Source organism: Balaenoptera borealis, assembly GCF_965194805.1.
Source record: "Balaenoptera borealis genome assembly, chromosome: 11".
NCBI lineage: Eukaryota > Metazoa > Chordata > Mammalia > Artiodactyla > Balaenopteridae > Balaenoptera > Balaenoptera borealis.
The window spans coordinates 47,751,340-47,774,391 of NC_138868.1; the positions used below are offsets into that span (position 1 = coordinate 47,751,340).

Here is a 23,052-nt window from a genome sequence, read left to right on the forward strand (position 1 = left end):
CTGCTGGTGGAAGCGTTCATGGCAATAACCCAGAATCCCACGACTCCTCAGCTGTCCTACTCTCACCCCTGCCCTTCATCCCTACCCTGGTCATCCTCCTAGCTGGAACCTCAGTGCTGTGCCATGCCTTCCCATCAGCCCTCCATGTATTCCTTGGCCCTGTTCCACTTATCCGATTGCCTTTTCTGGTCTAGTCCCCTCAACCTTCCTGGTACTTCCACTCAGCCCTGTACCTGAAGCTCTGTCAGCTATTCTGTATCCTTCCAGCCTGCACCCTCAGTCCTGCAGCATCCCTTAGGCTATACAACTCCAGTTCCACTAGTTGTTCTGTGTACCTACCCTTCATCATGTTTCTCCCAGCAGCACCATTGCCATATATGTCTTAGATCAGTCTAACTCAGTGATACTTGAGAAGAGAATTTTAAAAAGTAAGAGATGGCAAAAATGAAATGTTAACTTGGAAATCCCTTGAAGTCTGGGCAGGCCTCTGGTACTAATGGCTTTTTCTCTATGCCCATCCTGCCCTATCCTTTTGAAAATTGTCTGGCCTAGAGGCCATAGAGATGCTGTAAATTGGTCCTTTGTGGCTCTTAATGGTTTACATTCTTACACCTGGGGTAGATACCTATCCATCCAACCATCCATCTATCCACCCATTTATGTATTCACTCAATGTTCAAAAAATATATGTTAATCTCCTATTATATGCCAAATATTTTCCTAGGTGTCAGACACACATTGGTGAATAAGAGTCTCACACTGGAGCTTATATTCTAGTGGGAGAGATAGTTAAACAAGCAACAACAATAAAGTATGATAAAGTGCTGTGATAGTCATTGGGGTGTATAGAAGGAGCACCTAACTCTGGGAGAAGGGACTGTTCACAGACTTCCTAGAGGACATGGTTTTAAGCTGAGATTTGAAGGAGGAGAAGTTAGGCTGGTGAAGAAGGGATGGGGGAAAGGCTAGAATAAATAGTCAAAGGGAATGGCAAGTAGGAAGGTCCAGAAGTGAGAGAAAGCCTGGGGTACTTAGGGGGTTTCAGATGATTTGGCTTGGTAGGAACATGAGATGTACTGGGGAATGGGAGTGATTGAAACCAGAGTGGTTGGAAGGCCTTGTAAATTATGCTCTGGAGTTGGGATTCAGTCTTGGGGGTTGTGAGGCGTGAATGAAGGATTCCTAGCAAGGAGGGACATGGTTTGAATTAAATTTTAGAAAGGTCACTTTAGTTGTAGTAAGAGAGACCAAAATAGTACAGAGGAGAAATAGGAGAAGTTGAATGAAATCAGGTAATGATGGGAATGAAGAGGCAGCAAGGACTTCAAGAGATCAGATCCCAGGAGCTTTTGGACTTGGAGTCTGATTGGCAATGGGAAGTGAGGGAAAGACAGTCCAAGGTGTGTCTTAGCTCACTGAGTTGCCATTCACCTGAGATGGGAGCATGGGAAGAAAAGCATATTTGCGGGGGAGGAAAAAGTTAAGTTTTGAATTGTTGGTGTTCTCCTGTGGAAGTTACATTATAAGATGAATGGAAGGCATCTAGCTTTAGAGGTCAGTAGGAAGCATGGGCATTGCCAGCGCTCAACTGGTAGTGGGAGCCATGCTGAAAATGCTTCTGCTTATTTAATGAGTCTCAGTTCTGCTCCTCCACCCAGTACAGAGGAAAGGAGGTGAGCCACATGCAAGCATGGAGTCTGTGCTGCCTGTGTGGGTGGCCCACAGGGCGCTCTGAGCAGTGAGGGGAGGGGATGCTGCCCTCCTGTGTGGCTGCAGGGTGGCAGTGGGGTTAATGAAGATCCTAAGAGCTCTAACTTCTCATTCTGAGCTGCCCCCGGCCGTTAACCTGGGTTCATGCAGAGGTGTGGAGGGGCAAGTGGCCTGACATTTTTCAGATGTTTTGTAGGCTTCTTTGTGGCTTGGACTCCCAGAAAAAGGAACCTCAAGGTTGCCATCCTGGCCCAGAGGAACCTTTGGGTCTTGACTGAGAGAGGTACTGCTTATACACAAAGCTCCTGAAATAAGAAAAAGGGCTTTCTTTTTGAGGGAATTCATTGCCTTGAATCTGGGATCGGGCAGGGTGGGGGTATGAAGGTCAAGGTTACCAAACAACATTTTGAGCATCTTATCATTGATTGATAATACTTTGTATAGCATTTTCTACTTTTTTCATAGGTTCTTACATGGATTATTCCATTTTATCTCTTTGTTTATCCTAGCAATACTATGAGGAAGCCACTTTCTTACTCCCCTTTGAAAGATGTGGAAACTGAGACACAGAGAGTTTCAGTGATCAACTAAGAGTTACACAGCCAACTATTGGCAGTGTTAGGACCAGAGCACAGGTTCCTGCCTCAGCCCTGTGTTCAGTGATTAGGTTAAATTGCCTCTCTCTGTGCACTGCAGTGGGAGAAGTAGGACTCCATGTGGCCTCTCACCTGCTGGATTTTCCTATCTTTATACTCTCTGAAGTAGCCTGAGACCTTGCTGGGGAGAGGTCTTAGGACCCAGGCTGGTTTGGTCTTGGCTATCTTTATCTGGTAAAGGCATTTAGCCCCCAGCCCACTCCTCAGCCTGTACTGGCCTGTGAGTGCCAGGGGACGTCAGAAGTCTATCTGAGGCCACAGACGAGAGGAACCTGCGGCTCCAGGCACTGCTCCGTGTGTTCCACAGGGACCTATTCATGCTCGGAGCTGCTTTGTGTCACCACATGGAGGACTTTTGTTACAGCTGAGCAGCTGTGCACAAGTACCTAGGAGCTGGTACTAAATAAGCTGATGGTGAAAACAGATTGCTGCTGAAAATGAGAAGTGAAAGTTCTAGAATGGGTTTTCTAGCGGCTTGAGCTCTGCAGTCTCGGGAGCATTTTATCCCACCACCTTCCCTGCCTCCAGCAGGATGTTTTTGTATGAACTTGGACATTTGTTTGGCACTAGCTGTTGCCTAAGCTTCCTAATCTTGGTTCAGCCACTCTGAAGAAAGATGATGAAGAAAGACAACTCTGGAACAGAACCCCTTTAAATCCCAAGTGAAACTGGAAGCCATTTCGATGGCTTCATTTCATACTTCTTAACTAGTCAACTGCTGAAAAATACACACATTCCTTTCCTCAAAACACTCATGGAGTCAAGGCTGTACACATCACAGAGAGCCCTATCTGAACCCCGGTTCACTTGCAAGAGGGACCTCTTTTCTGCTCATAATGTGGCCCCAGATCTTCAACAAAGGACTTTCAGGCCACCAAGATGCTGCTGAAGGCTTGAGAGGAGCCTTCGATGTATTTTCAGCAAATGATACAGAAGTAGTAGGCACTCCTGTGGTCCCGATTATTAAGAGTGATGCAGAAGAGTCAAGGATAATGACTCAGATGAATAACGTTTATGTCATTATCAAAGCATTTTGATGCCTGAGCTCTTGATTTGATTCTTAAAACTCAGTGAGATTTACATTAACCTCTAGAGGAGGAAATTAAAGCCCAGAGATGGAAAATGATTTGCTTAAATACATACTCCAAACCTTGACATAAGTGAATACTAGGCGTCCCGCCTTCACAGTCTCTAAATACACTGCTACGGACCAGGTCATGGGTTCTCAACGTTAGCAACCGTCTTTTCCTCATAGTCTGCCACTGACAGCAGCTTTTCTCAGAATGTTCCCAGGGCTTGGTGAGGCTTTCTTAGGGCATAGCCTGTGTCCCAGTTAGCATGTGCAGAACTGTACAGAGATGTGTTCTGTCCTACAGAGCTAACACTCCCCAGGTCTGGCTCCCTGAATTTTGTACTCTCTAGGAAGCCTGTCTCCTTCATTCTAACCTGATTTTATTCACAGACCAAACCCAAGATCTTTGTCTAGGTCTCCTGGTTCATGTGAAAACAGGTTCTTGTTCCTAGGCCTTAAATTTCCTTAACCCAGCCTGGGAAAAATACCTCTGGCTTAATTTTTCCTAGTCTCCCAAATTTGGGTTTTGAGGATTCTACTCATTCTGGCTTTCACTTCAGATTTACTGGAATCCACTTATTCTTTTCCTCTTCCTTCCACCTCAGACTCTGGGATCCTCTTTGCTTTTTCCATCTTCTTGTATCATCAGGGCACTGGGCAGTCTTCATTTCTTCTCTCTTCACCAGCCATGATTGTTTTGCCATTTGACTTTGGTCAGTTAGCAGATATCAACATAGTTACATCTATAGCAATAGCCTTACTTCATACAAGAGTTTTTTGTTGAGCTGGAGGGGCACTCACCATCAGCAAGAGCAACTTTCCTATTAAAAATCAACTTGTGAAACCACTTGCAAGAAAAGTTAGTTCCCCCCTCAGGTGTCTGATTCAGCTGTCTCAAGATCTGCTGCTGTTAAACAAGTCTACTTAATCTGAAGCTGTTGAAATTCTCAAATATCCCAAGGATTTAATTCACAAATCTATTTACCTCCATCCTTGTCTCCTTATCTGTTTCCTTCAGCCAGGGTGAAGGCCTTCAGTATGTTTCCAAAACATGGCACATTGGTCTCTTCTTCTACTGTACATTTACATGGTGATGAGTTTTTGACAAGTTTAACTTCTAGAACAAAAACCTGAAAGCAGAAGTGAGCAGGCAAGGCTTCAGAGCAGCAGCAAGAACAGATGTCACAAACCTCACTCATTATATTCTGTATGAGACTATAAGCCTGATCTAGTCAGCATTCTTGATCTAGCAAGCTTAGGTATATGGTTTTCTTTGGAAATTTTTAGTTTTCCTATATTATAGCAGTAAGCAGAGTAAAAGCAGGAAGTCAGGACTTCTATAATGGCAGCTAACAACAAGGGAGAAGACAAGAAACTTCACCTGGAAATGTGCCACGATGTGAAGTCATTCACTGAAAGGACAAGCTAAGCCCTACATTCCTAGAAGTTCCCTAAAGCACCAGTGAACTACAGAACACCCCAGCAATGTTTACTTATTTATTTATTTATTTATTTATGGCTATGTTGGGTCTTCGTTTCTGTGCAAGGGCTTTCTCTAGTTGCGGCAAGTGGGGACCACTCTTCATCGCGGTGCGCGGGCCTCTCACTATTGCGGCCTCTCTTGTTGCGGAGCACAGGCTCCAGACACGCAGGCTCAGTAATTGTGGCTCACGGGCCCAGTTGCTCCACGGCATGTGGGATCTTCCCAGACCAGAGCTCGAACCCGTGTCCCCTGCATTGGCAGGCAGATTCTCAACCACTGCGCCACCAGGGAAGCCCCCATCAAAGTTCTTTTACATCACGAAGAAATGGTCTTGTTAGGCATCATGTGCTCTGTTTAGTAAGACAGGGTAGTGTGCAAAGCATTTTAGAAATACTCCCCTTCAAAATAATATTTTAAAGCTAACTGCATTTTGTTATCGAAAGAGGTATGTTTCAGATATCTGGAAAATTGACTTCTGTGGAACACCACCCTATCTGTGCTACTTTATCCCCAGCAATATTATCTTGCTGTAACAACCTGAAATTTGTATTAAACTCAGGGTATGTGCACCAAGTGTCTGTTTACTGACTTCTTAATCACATCATACTAGGGCACTAGCTTTCTACCTAATGGCACAAAATCAAAACCAGCCAGCAGATTTCTAAGGCTGGGCCCAGTCTTGGATTCCTTTATAAGCTTGGAAAATTTGGGTAATCACTCTGTGTCTCAGTTTCCCTTCCTGTTAAAATGAAAGAACAGTGTTTTCTCTGAATTTTGACAACATCTTGTGGCAATCATTGGAATGGCAATATAGGCACATTGAACTCCAGCAAAAGATCTGGGTGGTGAGAATGGGGAGAGGAAAGGCAGCAGGTAACAGAGCACAGATCAACAGGATTAGATGGGTAAAGGACTACATAGGTGACTAGGAGAAGAGGTTGAAGGTCATAAGATTCAGACAGGTCACGGGTCAGGCAGGTGGCAAACAGATAAAGAGGCAGAGATAAAGAGATAAGAGACAAGGAGAACAAAGGCACAGGGACATACAATTTGGGAGGAGAGAAAATTAGGGGCAAGTAAGGAGACACTAGGTCATGGAGGTAAGAGGGAGCTCCCTTCATACGTCAAAGATGACCTGAGCTGATTACCAGAGTATGTTTTTTGCATTTTTGACTTTTCTTCCTCCCTGAACTAGAAAATAGTTTATTTTTACTTGGAAACCTCAAAATACTTATTTTCCCTCATGAAATCTGAAGGTTTTATATGTGAAGATGAAGTCAAGGTGCCAGTTAAGCTTGGCGGTGTCAGTGATTGCCCTATACAGACTTTCCAGCTGGCCATACCCTTTCACCTTCTCTCATTTGACCTCTGAACAATCCTGGGTGTTGGAGAGGGCAGGTGGCATCATCTCCATTGACATATGAGCTCCTCTTGTGTGTGAGGCACCAAATGTCAGACAACTTGGTCACGTTCCCAAGTCCTTCTCCAACCCTAGTATGTTCTCAAGAAGACCTTTCCTTCCTTCCAGGCCCTAGAGACTCAGCCTGCTTTCCTGGCCCTGAAAGTTGGCCCTCCCCTTACCCCTACTCACCTTGTAGCAGGGTAGGATGGAGGGTCTCAACTCCTCTCTTTCTTCCTGTACATGAAATAAGGACCTTTTGTTTTAGTATTTTGTAGCTCTTCACTCCAGAGAGCCAGATGAAGTATCAAAAATAACTAACACACAGCATAATAGGTTCCAGAAATGCCACTGTATTTGCATAGCCTATAGATATGGGACTGGGGCCGGCTTCCTCATAGTACTCTCTCTGAGTCCCTTCTCAGAATTTCCCTATAGATGTTTCCCAGGTTCTTGTTACTGTTACCAGAGCTTTGCACCACTTACTGATAGCCTTGGCCTCCTTGAGGTTGGCTGTAGATATGGACAGGAAAGAGACCAGTCTACTCTTCAGTATCTTAGGACATGTTACTGACCTCATGCTGTCTGCTAGGTGTTGTGGGAGCAGGTCCAGCAGGCCCAGCTCAAAATAAGCTGCAACAGAGTTTCCACAATTCTTCCATGGCTCAATCTGCATGCCCTCTCTTCTCTATCATTATACTAACTCACATTTCATGATGTGCAATAAGTGATCAGGAAAGGGGAGTCGGTATCATACAAATGTGATCTCTACCCCTAATCTGGAAAGTTTTGTGTTTGGGGATTTAATCTTGTGCATATCTTGTGACATACAGCACATGACCATTATTACCCAGAATGGTCCCAGAGGGATTTTGGTGCTCTTAATGCTTGGCACCAAGGACCTCACTGAGAGTCATCTATGTAGATGAGATGACTGCATTAAATATACACGTAAAATAGGGAAAGGGTGAAAGAGTCCAGCTCAAAGGATTAGACAGTCATATATTACAAAAGGGAATGCAATGATCATTGGTTATTCTTATCCAAAGATAAGGAAATACAGAATATTAGAGAGCTATGTTAGTGCATTACCAGGACAACAAGAGGACGCCAAGGGATGCAGGCCAGGGCATGTTTGAGATAGCCCTTGGCCTCTGGCCTCAGTCCCTTAAGCTGGGCTCTATGCCTACTTTATCCCATTTGGTTTGAGCATTCCCCCCCCCCCATTGCTCTTTTTCCTCACCTTTTTAATCTTGGGATTTAGGCTATACAGCAAATTGAAGGCTTTTTATTGAAGACCATTGAAATACCAAGAAACATATAAAAAGCAAACTTTTCTTTGGAGAAATAAAGGGTATTTAGCTCATCTACTTTTAAAACTGAAAATTAAGAATAGAAAATATAAGCTTTACTAAAGCAGTTAAACAAATAATAAGGGAAAAGTGTTGGAGGGAGAAGAAAAAGAGAAGAAAGAAAAAGAGAGGAGAAGAGAGAAAAGGTCAAGAGAGACAAAGAGCAGGTGAAGGAAGGACAAAGAGATGGAAGAACAGAATGTGGGAGAGATCAGGAAAGGGGGTGAGCACAGAAAAGGGCAGAGGCAAGCAGGCCAGAATGAAGAGTGTGGCTTTGGTGCCAGAGATCTGGATTCTAAATCTATAAAAATCCTATGTCAAATGTCATACTTAGTGGTGAATAGTGAAAGGATCCCCCTGAGATTAGGAATGAGAGTAGGATGGCTACTGTCACTACTTCTATTCAACCTCATACTGGAGGTCTTAGCTAGTGGAGTAAGGCAAGAAAAACAAATGTAAGCAAAGGGAGAAATAAAACTCAGTAGTCATAGGAGACATGATTTGTATGCACAGAAAATCCCAAAGTGACTTTAGTAAGGTCCCTGGATGCAAGTTCATGAACACAAACAAAGAGAAATGGAGATTTATAAAATTATGTTTTCAATAACATAAAAAACTTCAGATGCCTTTCTGAGCTTCATTTTTTCTCAGGTGTAAAATTAGGGCTACGACAAAAATAACAATAACAATAATAGCAGCAACAGCAGCTGGGATTTATTGAGTACCTTCTGCCAGACATTGCTCTAACTGTTTACATGGATTATTTCTTTTAACCTTCACAACCTTTTAATGTTTGCTGTGAGAATTAAATGAGGAAATATATGTAAAACACTTAGCAAATTGCCTTGTGTATAATAAATTCTCAATAAATTTTAGCTATATAAAAATAGGCAGGTACTTCCCTGGTGGCGCAGTGGTTGGGAGTCCGCCTGCCGATGCAGGGGACACAGGTTCCAGCCCTGGTCCCGGAGGACCACACATGCCGCGGAGCAGCTGACCCTGTGCGCTACAACTACTGAGCCTGTGTTCTAGAGCCCGTACGCCACAACTACTGAAGCCCACGTGCCTAGAGCCCGTGCTCTGCAACAAGAGAAGCCACCGCAATGAGAAGCCCGTGCACCGCAATGAAGAGTAGCCCCCACTCGCTGCAACAAGAGAAAGCCCACGCGCAGCGACGAAGACCCAGCGCAGCCAAAAATTAATTAATTAATTAATTAATTTGTAAAAAAATAGGCATTATTTTAGAGAAACTCATAGACTTAGTTGTTAGTAGAACTAAGCTGCTATTCATTTGGCTTACAATTTGTGTAATAAACAGTCATGCATTGTTGTTGTTTTAAAAAAATTGTGAATAGCTCATTAATTCATTTATTCAGCCAAGCACTGCTCTTGCGTCTAGAAATACAGTGGATAAGCAAAACAGACAAAATCCACACTCTAATGGAGTTTACAGTTTAGTAGGAGAAATAGATATTAACCAAATGGTATCACAGATTGTGCTATGAGAATAAGGTCCAGGAGTTATGAGAGCATAAAAGGGGGGAGCTGGTCTGGGTTAGAGCGAAAATTCACAGGTGAGCTGAATTCAGAAGGTAAGTGGAACAGGGGCAGGGCTAGGAGAATGTTCCATGCAGAAGAAGCAGTCTGTCTGAAGAGAGAGGCTGGCATGTTTCAGGAACTGAAAAATTGTCTGAGTGGCTGGAGTTCAGAGAATGAGGAGAGAGCTGTTGTATGGACTGTGGCTGCAAAGCAGGACAGGGAAGAGGGCATCAAGGCCTTAGGAGCCTTGCTGAGCATTTTCTCAGTGGAGCACAGTACAGTTTTATGCAGAGGACTGATGTGGTCAGATTTGTGTTTTGAAACTCCTTCTCCACTGAGGAGACCACTACTGTAGTCTGGGAAAATATGAATGTGTAACCCAGGCTAGGACACCAGCAGCAGAGAGGAATAGTGGGAATATCTGAGAGATGTTTAAGGGGTGGAATTGATGAGGTCTGGTATCAGCTTGGGTGAGGGAGGAAGGATGCTCCACTGATGTCTTCCTCCTGGGATTCAGCTTGAAGAACTGGGTGACTAGGGTGACATTCACTGAGGTGAGGAGTCTTTTCTTCACTGTTAATTAGCTTTACTAACTTAATATGGAAACTTGAGAGGGTATTTGAAGTATTTCTTTTCCTGTGGAAATCTGAATGTCTTATTCATGGGAAAAAGAATGACAGGTTTATGACACTGATTTTGGAAACTTAGAGATATTTACTCCTTGTTTCTCCTTCGATTTTCAAAAGATGTCAACTTATTATATCTTCTGTCTTAAAAAAAGGCAAGGATATCAAACTTATAAATTCCTGAAGGTTGCATTTAGAACCAGTCTTCCCACCGTCTCCCTTCCATCAAATCTCTTTCTCCAACCTGAAAAACTGAAATGGATTCAGTGCAGTATCTATGTCTTTAACTTCTTTTTATCAAGCTTTTAAGTCTCTTCTGCCTAGGTCACCAAGCAGTTAGAAATGAGAAAGGAATTATGGGGGTTGGAATATTATTGCCTCATCCAATGATTGTCCAGATTGTCCATATTAAGATTTAGCTGCTCTGATGTTCTCTGCCCCTGGATTAGAATGTCTTTGGCAGGTATAGCAGGGCTAGAAAAGACCTTCACATCTCTTGATCAAAGTCTTCAATCTGATGCTGGTGGTGCTGGAGTTGATCTGAGCAAGGCTGTGAGAAGGCTCTGGAGTTTGACCCAGGTTACCCAGGACTGACTGGGGCTCCCCAAGCCTTGGCATTATCTCAGAGAATGTCTGCAGCAGATCAGGGTTTGAGCCTTCTGAACTTCCTCCCATTTTTATGTAGCAGAAACTATCCTGTAGGACCCCCAGAAGGGAAGAGAGGCCACTAGTGCTGTAGTCGGAGGGGAATGTGAAGTGGGAGGGCAGTCCTACAGTCTGACCCTTTGCTTAGGTACTGGAAAGGGGGTGAGGGATGTGGCTGATTGTATGTGTGTGTGTGAGTGTGTACCACCCTCAGGTCAGGTGGTAGGCTGTCCCTCTCTCTCTCCCTCTCTTCGTCTGTCAGTCTGTCTCTCTCTCCCTCTCACACACACATACACACATGCACACATGCATGCACACCAGTGTCCTCAGCCGTGCCTGCCTCTCTGTGTCATAGCCCACCAGCCTCCTTGGTGTAGGGGAATGGAAATAGGACTTCATGTGCTGTCTGAGTTCCCTGCAGCTACCAGACTCTGAGGCAGAGTGAAATCTGAGCATGGAACTCTTGTGGGCTGCATCTGTCCTCTCCCTCCCACCATTCCTAGCTAACAGCCTGACTGTCCCCTGTCTTTGCTCCTGCAGCACTCCACTTCTGTGAGCGTCATGGGCTTTTCCAACACACTGGAGATGGAACTGTCGTCTACCAGGCTGGCGAGGACCTTAGAACCACAGATCCAGAGTGCGAGCAGCCTGACAGCTGCCCCACCCCAGGTGGTACCAAGCCTGCTGAGTGGCCCCCCACCAACCGTGTCCAGCCTGGTGGGCGGTCAGAACCAGGCTATGCCCAGCCTGACAGCCAGTCACCTGCCGACCATGCCCAGCCTTGTGCGTGGCACACCCCACTCCATGCCCAACCTGACGAGTGATCCCTCCCAGGCCATCACAAGCCTGGCAAGTGATCACTCTCAGACTGGGCCCAACCTGATGTCTGGTCCCACCCACACTGTACCAAGCCTGGCAGCTTGTCCTCTGCAGAGCGTGCCTCCGGCTTCTAACATGCAGTCGGAAACCGGATCCAGCTGCAGTCCTGGCTCTGGCCGAACTTCAGGGAGCCTGTGCCCTGGGGATGGGGCTGACCCCTCCCTGGGGAATGCCCTGTGTAAGGTAGGTCTTGGGGAAATGCCATTCAACTTCCTCTGCTCGTTGCTGGGCAAAAGGGTAGCCCCTGAAGGCCTTATTCTGGCCTTAGCTTAACAGCTCTGTGACCACCGACAGGAAAAACGTCTGATTTCTTTGATTCTTGTTGGCCTTTCACTTTTGAAAGATGGAAAATGAGGATTCTACCCGCTTCACTGACTCTCTGGGACAAGGCCCCACAGCCCCTGGTCCGGACACTTCCAAGGATTTGGCTATCCCCTCAGAACTGGAGGAGCCAATTAACCTCTCTGTGAAAAAACCTGCACTGGTCCCAGTGGTCAACAAATCCGTGGCCCTGCAGCAGTACCGGAGCCCAAAAGGTGAGACTCAGCAGCCTGCCTTTCGTGCTGACCACACACTTGAGCAGATGGGCTCAGCGCTGCCGTGAGAAAGAGGTCAGCAGAGCTGCTCTGAGCCTGAGGGAGCAGTGTTTCTCTCGGGCTAAATTCACTTCTCCCCCCAGAACTGACTTATTGATGCCTGTTCTGTTTCCCTCACTGTGGCCATGACTGATCCAGGCATGGCCAGAAATTAGCCTCCTTGTAAAATTCCCCATGCAAAATTTCGGGGGGTCTGGGTTATAGGTAGGGGAAAACAGGAAGAGCACATCCTAGAAGGGCTAGCCTTGGCAAAATATTTTAGGGGAAAGAGCATGTCTGACTTCGGAGTGTGATAGATCTAAGTTAGCAGACCTGCTCTATCTCTTTATGTTTGAACCTGGGCAAGATACCTAACCTTTCTGAGTTAGTTTCTTTCTCTGTAAATGGGGCTAATCATAGCTACTTCATAGTCTATTGGGACAAATAACTACAGTGAAATCACTTGATGACTTACTCTATAGTAACAAGAATTTGCCTTGCACCTGGCATTAATGTAGATTTGTGCCTCATAGTAAAGGGAATTTGGACTGGTGGAGGTTGGCTCTGATTCTCTTCTCAGCTACCCACACCCCTTCTCAAATGCGGCTAGGCTAAGGCTCCTTCCTTCTGGAGAAAGTGAGGGAGTTGGGAAGTTAGCAACTGCCTAGTGAGCATTGGGGGCCTTCTCATTTCAGTGTATGATTCATAAATGTTTAGTGTGTAATGATCAGTCTATTTCCTACATATTTAATAGATGAAAATGAAACAATCTTTCTCTTTTTTTCCTCACACTGGTTCTTCTTAACTACACAATAATGTAACCCCGAATTTTAAGCGATTAAATTTTTGAACCCTGCTTGCCCATAGAAAGTGCTCAGGACAGTGTCTGGTGCTGAGTGGGCGCTCAGTAAATGCTAGTGTCCTCCTCTTTCCCCTCACTGCTCCCTGCCCATCTACACAGACTGCACTTCTCAGGGGAGGGTTCCTGGGAGCCTCTTGCCCCTGGAGGGTGAGCTGGATTCTCAGGCTGTGCTGAAATCCCAGCACTTGGCTGAAAAGGCAGGGGTTGGACAGAATGACTCCTAAGAGCAGGTGACACCAGTGCATGTATGGGGAACAAGTGATTTCTGAGCTCATTTTGAGGGTGAGAAGCTGGCCCCTTGGCACCTGACCAAACCCTCACCCCCAGGCAGCCTCTGAGTGTTACCTTTGTTTATCTTTTTAAAAGAAAGTGGGCGTCTTCCCCCCTCAGGAGGGGGAGATATGGTAGGATTGTCACCACTATGAGTGATTACATTGTTGGTAACAATGGTGTGACAGGTGTGTGGCCAAAGTATGAGTAGCAGATATGAGTAGAAGGTATGGGTGACAGGATGTGTTATCATAAGTGTATTTGTTTGTCTTTTGCCTTAGACTGTGAGAATTTTGAACAAGGAGCCCTAGACCTGGGTACAAAAGGGAACCAGAGCATCAGGTAACAGACGCTGGGTCCACCCTCCCTCTCTCACCCTCCAACCTCATGTCCTGGGAGGTTGGCACAGGAAGTGAGCATCCTTGATGACTTAACTAGAAGCAGAAGTTTGCCTGCAACTGTCTTCTTCAACCCCCAGACCCTGGAGTCGGGTGTGTGGTTGGGCGTCTGGGATGGTTGTGGGAGGATGTCCTGGCTCCTGCGCCGTGAGGCATGCGGTCTGTGCGCGGTCCTCCCTCTTCAGGGACCCCCCCTTTCTCTGATCAAAGGGCTCCCAGGGCCTGGCAGGACCTGGCCAGGCAGAGCTGGTAGCAGGGTGGAATAGGGGCCTGTAGAGGGTTGGACTGAGGAGATCTTGAGCAGCAATTCAGTTGTGGGATCATGGATGAGCCTGACTTAGAGGTTGGGGCCAGAGGAGGCTCCCACCGAGACCCAGGGATGTTGTTCTTGCCCTAGACCCTTCAATAGTGAGCCCAAGATTCCCTATGTGCGACTGGAGCGGCTCAAGATCTGTGCTGCCTCCTCAGGAGAGATGCCTGTGTTCAAGCTGAAGCCACAGAAGAATGAGCAGGATGGGAGCTTGCTGCTGATCATTGAATGTGGTACTGAGTCCTCCAGCATGTCCATTAAGGTACCACTTTTCTCTGCCTTCTCCTTGAACCTTGGCCCAGCCTAGGAGCCTCTCTTTCCTCTCTGCTACTGGGAGAATTCTGGCTCTGGCGTTGTTCTGAGTCTCTGAATGGGGCTGTAGCTTGGCCAGACCTTGTATCCTGCTACAAGTAGTCTGTGAGATGCGCACTAGGAGTGAGCTGTCCTAGTGTTCCTGGGGCTTGGCTGTCTTGGGGTCCTGGAATAAGTCGGTGCCCAGGGCTTGTCATCTTTCCTCTCCCTCCCTCCACCACTTGGTGCCGTGCTCTGACTGCTCAGACTCACTTCTTCCCCAAGGTCAGCCAGAACCACCTGTCTGATGCCATCCAGGCCCCAAACCTGGGGGGAAGAAAGGTCACTGTCACATCTCTGGCTGGGCAGCGGCCACCAGAAGTGGAGAGTGCATCTCCTGAAGAACACAGGCTCATTCCTCGAACCCCTGGAGCCAAGAAGGGGCCCCCAGTACCGATAGAGAATGAGGATTTCTGTGCTGTGTGCCTCAACGGGGGAGAGTTGCTGTGCTGTGACCGCTGCCCCAAAGTGTACCACCTTTCCTGCCACTTGCCAGCCTTGCTCAGCTTCCCAGGGTGAGTCACGCCAACCCCAGGCCCTGGCCAGGATAGCATGGTGATCTTCCAAGGGAGATTATTCCAGGCCAGGCCCACAGAGCTCCCTCAGGTGGACTTCCTCCCCTCTCTGGGCCTGCATGAATTACAGGTCTGTGACTTCGTGGCACTATAGCTGTGTGTCTTCTGCACACAGACAGGTGGATGCTTCCCTTCCTCCTCTGTTCCCAGCTTCCTCCTGTCCAGATTTGTCCCTATACCCCTCTCCCAGACCCTTGCTAACTCCTAGTTTTCTGGATTCACTAAATCCTGAGTTACTAAATTTCTTTCAAGCTTGTGGCTAGGAAGCCATTCTCTACAGGGCAGGGCTAGGGACTCAGTTTCTCATGTCACCACCCCCCAAGCTTGTCTTGGGGTAGTGGGACAAGGGAGGGGGCTCTGGGCAATGTGCTGAGGGCTAACTTGGCCTCACTTGCCTCTGCAGGGGAGATTGGGTGTGTACCTTGTGCCGCAGCCTGACCCAGCCTGAGATGGAGTACGACTGCGAGAATGCCCGCTATAACCAGCCTGGAGTGCGGGCCCCTCCTGGCCTGAGCGCGTGTGACCAGAAGGTAGGGAGGGGTCCCTGGGGCAGCCTGCCTGTGCCCATGGGGGCTGAGTCTTTTCTGAGGGTGTGAGAGGCCTCTCTGGATCCCTCTCTTTTGGGCTATGCCTATGGGGGTTGACTATGATTTTTCTTCTGCCAGCTGTTTCCCTCTGGCCTGGGCGGCTGAACTGTGCCTTAGTATAGTGACTCATACCATGTGGGACAGAGCCATCAGGGTCACTATCGTTAGTCCTTACTGAAGTGGGGCCAGAATAAAGTAACACGGTTGCCAACTCTGCTTTCTGCAGAAGTGTGAGAAGCTGGTACTGTCCTTGTGCTGCAACAGCCTCAGCCTGCCCTTCCACGAGCCTGTCAGCCCGCTGGTAAGGAAAGCCTCACCGCTTCTGCCGGCTACTGGACTTTCTGCTCAGAGCGCCCTGGGCCTGGAGCAGGTCGTGGCGGTCCCCAGGGTGGGCTCAGAGCGTGGCCACTGGAAGCAGGGGTAATTTGTGCATGGCGTAGGGGACCCAGGGGCCGTGGCCACTACAGCCCCCCAGCCAACAGCTGCTGTTGCGTCAGACCTGACTTGACATGTAAACCACTCCTCCTTTTCCCTTTCTCTTTGTCTTTTCCCTCCACACGTTTCTTCTTGCTGCCTTTGTCTTATGTTCTATTATTTCCATTCCAACTCATTCTCTCTCTCTCCTTCCTTCTTATCCTTCGCTCTTTCCTCTACTTCTCTCTTCCTATTTGCTTCCTCTTCTCTCCTCCCGCAAGGCCCGGCATTACTACCAGATTATCAAGAGACCCATGGACCTGTCGATCATCCGGAGGAAGCTGCAAAAGAAGGACCCAGCTCACTACACCACCCCGGAGGAGGTGGTATCAGACGTCCGCCTCATGTTCTGGAACTGTGCTAAGTTCAATTATGTATGTCTTCCCTGTTTTCCCTCTCCCCTATTTCCAATGACCCCAAGACTGTCATGGCTGGGCAGAAGTGTCTGGTTTGGGCCTGGGCTGCCATGAGGAACTGGGAGCAGGCCTCCTGGGGCCTACCGTAGTGAATGTTTATAAGCTCTTTCCCACATTTGGGCCTCAGCATGGACTCAGGAGGAATATGGGGGCTGCTAGAGACTGGCCATCTGTGGGTAACTGTCAGGGTCACGTCTGCTTTAAGAGCTGATACTGAACTGGTTATCCTGGGCCCTGAGGAGAAAATGTAAAGTTCCAGACATCCAGGAGACCCAGCCAGGCTTTGCACTCTCTGTATAGCTCTTGAGGGGCCTGGAAGAGATGGGCTGGTGGAAGGGGGCCAGACCCTCACTGCTCTCCTCTCCCTTCAGCCCGACTCAGAGGTTGCAGAGGCAGGCCGCTGCCTGGAGGTGTTCTTTGAGGGCTGGTTGAAGGAGATCTACCCGGAGAAACGGTTTGCTCAGCCAAGGCAAGAGGACTCAGACTCTGAGGAGGAGTCTAGTGAGAGTGGCAATTCCACTCCCCAGGGCTTTCCATGGCCCCACTACATGCAGGAGGGCATCCAACCCAAGAGGCGGCGGCGACATATGGTAAGGAGGTGCTGCCAGCTGGCAGGCAGGTGGGTGGGTGACCGGGCTGGCAGGGGGCACCCACGCAGCATGTACAGAGTAACCGGAAGTGAAGCTGCTCAGGTGGCACAAGAGAGTGGTGACAATGAGCCCTCACTTGCAACCCCTTAGCCTAAGACAAAGGCAAGGCAGTGCAGGGCTCATCAGCTCCAAGGGCCACTGAGGCTCAGAGCCCTGAGACATGGGTGTACCTGCCCAGGGCCACCCAGAAAATTAGCAGCAGGACCAGGCCTCCTGACTCCCAGCTCAGTGCGGGTTACTCCACACTGTGACGCCCATAAGAAGAGAAGGACCTGGTCTCAGTGCCTGATCTCAACTTGGGTTTGGGAGAAAGGGAGAGTCTTTTCAGCCCCTTGGTGTAGAGAAGGAAGGAGAGGTTTTGCTTGCAGGAAAGACATCTAATCTGACCTTTTGTCTGGTCTCACCTGTGCAGACCCGAAACATCAATTCAGTGCTATTTAATTCCGCTGAAATGTATTGCCTGCCCACTGTGTGCCAGGGTCTGACTAGCCATCCCCGGTTGTTTGCAGCACTTGGCACACAGTGTTCAGTGGCTTCAGTGCGTTTTGCTGTTGCATTCCTGGGGTGGAATAAAACACTTTGGCTCTGGGGAATCCCAGTCTGGACAGTTGGCCTTTTCACGTTGATAAACCCTACACTGGGCCATTCTGATTCCAAATATTTTTTCTTCTTTCAGGAGAATGAAAGAGCAAAAAGAGTGTCGTTCCGCCTGGCCAACAGCATCTCCCAGGTGTGAGGGCTGGAAGGAGACCAAGTACTCTGGCAGCTGGTGCCCCATCCTGCTGACCACTCCTCCCCACCTTTCAGCTCATTCTCTTTGGATTGTGGATGTGAGACAAGTCTTGTTGAGCTCATAGTGCCCTTCTTTGCCGTTTGCATCTTACAGCATTTATTTTGGAGCCATAGTGCATCCACTACAGAGAATAAACAGCAAAGAGGGGGGTGTTCCCTATTACCAGAACCATCAGATGTGTAGGGTCCACTTGACAAGACCAAGCCCAGTTAGGCTTGGGAGGACCAAACTTCCTTGGTGAATTCTTTCTGCTGAGGAAGGCAGACATTTCTCACCTTTCAGTGTGCAGGGCTCAGGAGCAATGTATATATCTGAACTCCTCCTGGGCCCAGAAGAGGGTAAAAGAAGGGAGAGAGGTTCTGACATATGGCAGGCCTGTGATCCCTGGCCCAGCACAGCCAAAGACTGTCACTGTTTGCCTTTGTTTGGCCTGCTCGGACAGAGGCACCTGCCCTGGACAGGGCAATGAGGCTTCTAGAGGCCATAGGTCTCAACTGGTGCCTATTCGGGTTCTAACGGTTTTCAGGGTATTTGTTTTTCATGCCCCCTTTCCTGATGCTGACTTAGGTGGCCTCTGTGAAGCTCTGGATAGTATGGCATTCTTGATGGGGCTGGGTGGCTGTGCAGAGACCACTTAACATCTTTAGGCTCAGATTTCACTGGCAGGCTTAAGAAGATGTTAACTTCAGAGCGTGCCATCTGTGCCACTACTTTGGTGTCAGAACCTGCTTCTTAGAAGTGATTGTTGGTGGCCACCCCTTCATTATGTCCATTCAGAGGTCCAGACCCTGAGTTCTGCTTGGGAAAACTATGAGGAAGCTGCTGTCTGCTTCACATACAGAGGTTCCAGGCCAAGGAGAATGACCCACAACCAGCTCACTCTGCTGGGTCTCTCCTCCTGCTTAGAGATCCTAGTTCTCAACTTCTCCACTTCACAGAGCCAAAGATCAGAAGTGAGTCCTCTGACTCGCCTGCCCTCAGGCTGTCCACAGCCCAGAAAAAGCCAAGACTCTGCTGGCAGCCCTTTTTTTGTTGGAGGTTGGAGAAGGCCAGAGGGACCAGCAGGAGCCAGACCTAAGCATTCGTGGAAGTTCTATCTGGGGTGGAAAAGGGGAAAACTGAGAGGCGAGAAGCCTCTTTGGTGTCCTTTGGTGACCCTGAAGCAACTTCAGGACTTTATTTCTCCTAGAATGCAGAGAGAAGTGTTCTGGAGGTCACAGGCACAGGAGCGGAGCTCCAGGCTGCATCTCGGATGGACTGTTGTGGTCTGTGCAAGGTGTTTGGGAGGAACAGGCATAGGCAGATGATGCTGGGGGTCAGGCCACCTCACGAGCAAGGGCTTGGTTGAGAAGGAACCTATTGCTGATGTTGGCTTGGCCTGGGGACAGCTCTCCCTGGTCCTGTCATGGCTTAGCTAATTTCAAGGGGGCTGTAGGTCATGGCTTTACTTTTGCTAAGAGATGCAGTTTCAGGAAGTTCTTATTTGTAGGGCCCTTGTTAATGGGATAATTTTGATCAGAGAAAACATTTCTTCTCTCCTTGTGAGTGGATGGGACTGCTCGTTGCTTTTCCACCCAGGCTGAGAGAGCATCTTCACTTCAAAGCAGACTGTGCCCACTGACTTGCCATTCTTTCACCAGCACATGCCAAGCTCTCCTAAGCAGATGAACTTCCATAATCCTATTTTCTAGTTTGGGGTAACTAAGTCTTGAATAATCCAGTAGCCAGGCAATCTTTACATGTAACCCTCTACTCTTTGGAGCTCACCTGACTTTATGGTTTGGGCTCTGACCACTTCCCTTTCAATTTTCAAATCTTTTTCTCTGTTTAGTTGGCTTGGCAAGGTTCTCTCTGTAATTACCTCATTAATTCCTCCTCTTGGTCATCTTTTCTTTGTGTGGCCCACCTTCACACCTTCTCTGAATGAGCTTCACCAGTGTTTTGTGTTGGGCAGCTGGGTGAGGGCTATGACAGGCTCAAACCCAATTGACATCTTTCTCCAAGACCAGCTAGAAACCACAAATATGAAGCAAAATACCTAGTTAAGTGCTTGGCTTCTCTTCTATCAGTGAAGTTCCCAGCTTGGGTGTAGCCTGCTGGGCCAGTGGACCTTAGTAATGTGGTAGAGAGTCACATATTCCCTTCCCACTGCAGAGACCCTGCATGCTGAGAAGCTCCCTTTAGGCACCTGAGCAGTGGGGGAGGGGTGGGAGGTAGGGTGTCCTTTCCTCCAAGGGTGCGAGGCCCTGGCCCACCATCCCTACGTTGGTTACCCCACAACAGTGCCCTCTCCCTGGCTTTTCCTGTGTACCTAGCACCAGTGTTTTAACTGATGGTTTTGTTTTGTTTTTGCATGCAGAAAACAACATGATGTTTCAGAAGTTGAACAAAAGGCTACTAGCTGAGTGACTGACTTCACTGGCTCTTTGCTAACATTTGAGCTAATCCTGTTTTTGACTTATTCCCATAATGGCCCCATTTTGGAGTCAGTTAAGTCCTTTGGTCATTGACAAAGTCAGGAAATGGAAATACAATGAGTTCTGGATTCTTATGGTATAGAATGCAGTCCTAGAAGAGAAATTGGGTTTCTTGGGTATACTGAGAAACAGAAGAATGGAGTGGCTTCGGTTGATGCAAAGGAGATTTTAGTGCACTCTTCTAGAAATGGGTAGGTTGGCCTTGCCTAACTTCCAGCGATTGCCAGCTACACACCCTGCCTGTCTTTGCAGGTACCCCCTCCCTGGCAGCAGCCACCAGATCCTCTGCAGGCTCTGCTCCACAGAAGACCCTACCATCAACCCTGGCGGACTCTGGCTCTCTGTACCCATTTCTGGCAACAGGTCTTTGCCTTGCCTCTAAGACTTAGACCTCTTCTTGTTTGTTCCTGGGCTCTGCTCTGCTTTCTCTCTCACTCCATGGTGTCACCTATAGTCTTCTCTTCTGAACTCCTGAACTGAGACTTTGTTCCTTTTGGATTACCATCCCCTATGCTTCCTCTTCTCCCACTCCAACACTGCTATTAAATAAATTGCCTGCTCCTTTAGCCCAGTTCCAAGACCTTAGCTTTCTGTTCTCCCAGTCTTTCAGCTTTCTCCTGGACTTCTTCCTCTCCTGAGCCTAAACCCATGGCCCATGACACACTGACGGTTTTGTCAGCATCCTGAACTTCCTCATCTCCTCCAACTTCTGCTGAAACTATCAACCATTCTCCATTTTCTGCATCAACCTATTTTTTGCTCCCTCTCTCTGGGCCCCTAAGCATGAAAAATTCAGAGTTGACAGTCTCAGTTGGGCTCTCAGTATTGATTGGTGTGTCTTTGACTTGTTACTACTCTGCTTTCTATCCATGCCCTTCATCTTTGCTGTCAGCAAATGACTGGCCTCATTGCCTACTTCACAGAAGAGAGGCCCTAAAGCAAAAACTTTCCTGTCCGTGTGCTCCTCTCCCCCTCCCATCCCTCTGTGTCTGTATCCCTCCTCAGGTCCTTTCCAGTTGCTCCTATTTGGTGCTCTGTTCTTGAATCCTGCTATATGTCTTCCAAGACTTTGCTCCATTGCATATCCCACTGCTCCCATTTTCCAGGGTCTTCAACCTCCCTCTCCATTGATTACCTCCACATAGCTTACAAACAAACAAAGTTCTCCCCAAGATTAAAACAAAATTTCTTAGAGTCTGTCGCACTTACAGTTTTTTCCTCAATAGCCAAGTTTCTTTAAAAAAAATCTTTCCATTGATTTCTTCTTCATCACTTTCCAATCCTCTATAGATTTTCATAAAAGTCGCCAGTGACCACCCAGTTGCCAAATCAAGCGAATACCTTTCGGTCCTCAACTGTCTTGAACTCTCTACAGCATTTCACATCATCTGCCACTTCCTGTTTGAAAAACCCTCTTCACTTGGCTTTCATGACAGCACAATTCTCTGGATTATCCTCTTACCTTTCAGCCACACAGGCTGAGCCTTCCTTGAAATATTGACAGGGGGACACATCTGTAGCTTTCTGTGGTCTCTCCTCTTTAGGGGTAGGATAGTCAGGAGGAAGCACAGCTGCTCCTGCTCCCTACCGTCTGTGTCTGCCTGTTCTCTTTGAGTTCATTTCTTCTCCTGGACTCAGTTCTCCTCATGCCAAGCATGTGTATGAGCTCTGCTGGGAGGACACCATCTGTGATTGTCTCTGTCTGTCTCTCCCAGTGCAGCACAGAGACAGATTTTAGCCATGTTTGCTAAGAGGCCCCATATAAATCAGCCCAAGAATGTGGACTGGATCTTACCAAGAAGAAACTTGGTAAGCTGGATTACCCAGCTGGTGGGCAGCTCTTCACCAGGATCCTCATACCTGTTAGCGCCTGCCTTAGTCGGTAAGGTCTTGGAATCATGGTAAGCATGTTTCCATGCATGGTTCAGTTCTGCTAGCCAGGGGGAGAATCCTGGCGGGGGCGGGGGTGAGTGTCTGCCACTGATAACATTCTGACGGAGGGAAACTGGGCAGTGCTGTGATTCATCACTTGCTTGGGGTTCAGCTGGGGTCAGCCTGGCCTCTTTAGCTGGGTCTTTCCCGTCTGTTCTGGTCACCACCACCTGCTTGCTCCAGTTGTTCCTGGAGCTAGAAGCAGATGCCGGTTGTTTTCTTGGAGGCAGGAGGGTATGGTAGAAAGATATCTGATTTGAGATGCTAAACACCAAAATTTTGGCTCTGCCAGTTGTGAACTGTGTGACCTTGGGTACAGTTTCCCCATCTATAAAGTTGTGGGGAGGAAGGATGGTGAAAACAGTGCTCTCTCAGAGGCTCTCCAGCTCTAAAGATGGTAATGGTGATTCTAATTCTAAAGCTCAGGCCACACAGGGAGCAAGGGAACACTGGAGCAGTTCACAGCTAGGGAGTCTTGACCAAGGCAGGGCAAAGGGACTCACAGGCCAAAATGAGCTGCTTTGAGGAAAGTCTTTAGTAGCTGGTGCTGCTTCTGGAGCCATATACCCATTCCTCAAACTGCACCCCTTCGTTGGCTATGTAGGGTGAGTTCCTCCTAGGCCTTTTCTAGAAGTGGACGTTGGATCCCAAGTGGTTGGGGGCATGAGGGAAGAACATGATAAGGGGAAGTGTCACTGATCTTAATAGGACCTACACATTCTAGAACAAATTAAAAGATAGCACTTTTCTTTACCAGTAATTGTGTCCTGGAGTGTTTTTTGAGTGGAGATGGTTGAACATGCTTCATGGTCTTCTCACCCTCAGACTCCAACATCGTTAAGACACAAGGTGAGGAAGAGTAGACTGGGGAGCTTCCTCTCTAGGGAAGAACTCAGCTCTCTGCTTCTTATTGCACGAACACATCCTGTTCTTTAAAATACAGGCAGCAAGTCTGAAGGAGAGTTAGGGGGAAAAGCAGCTTAAGAATGCCCACCACTTCTGGACGTTAAACGCTTTAGGA

At 47.8% G+C, this 23,052-nt stretch overlaps 2 protein-coding genes across 2 annotated transcripts in view; both read left to right on the top strand.

Annotated features, from left to right (window-relative positions):
* TRIM66 (tripartite motif containing 66) overlaps positions 1 to 22,787 on the top strand; it is a 67,210-nt gene extending 44,423 nt beyond the window's left edge. The window contains 11 exon segments of the mRNA XM_082341407.1: positions 11,023 to 11,544; positions 11,705 to 11,897; positions 13,350 to 13,410; positions 13,864 to 14,038; positions 14,353 to 14,642; positions 15,106 to 15,232; positions 15,516 to 15,590; positions 15,985 to 16,137; positions 16,551 to 16,769; positions 17,506 to 17,559; positions 19,982 to 22,787. Of these exon segments, the coding sequence (XP_082197533.1) occupies positions 11,023 to 11,544; positions 11,705 to 11,897; positions 13,350 to 13,410; positions 13,864 to 14,038; positions 14,353 to 14,642; positions 15,106 to 15,232; positions 15,516 to 15,590; positions 15,985 to 16,137; positions 16,551 to 16,769; positions 17,506 to 17,559; positions 19,982 to 19,993 (1,881 nt within the window). The 3' untranslated portion in view covers positions 19,994 to 22,787.
* The window catches only part of STK33 (serine/threonine kinase 33), a 205,349-nt gene continuing 202,491 nt past the window's right edge, over positions 20,195 to 23,052 (top strand). The window contains exon 1 of the mRNA XM_082341580.1: positions 20,195 to 20,290. The gene's annotated coding sequence lies outside the window, so the exon portion shown is untranslated. The remainder of the gene's footprint in view (positions 20,291 to 23,052) is intronic.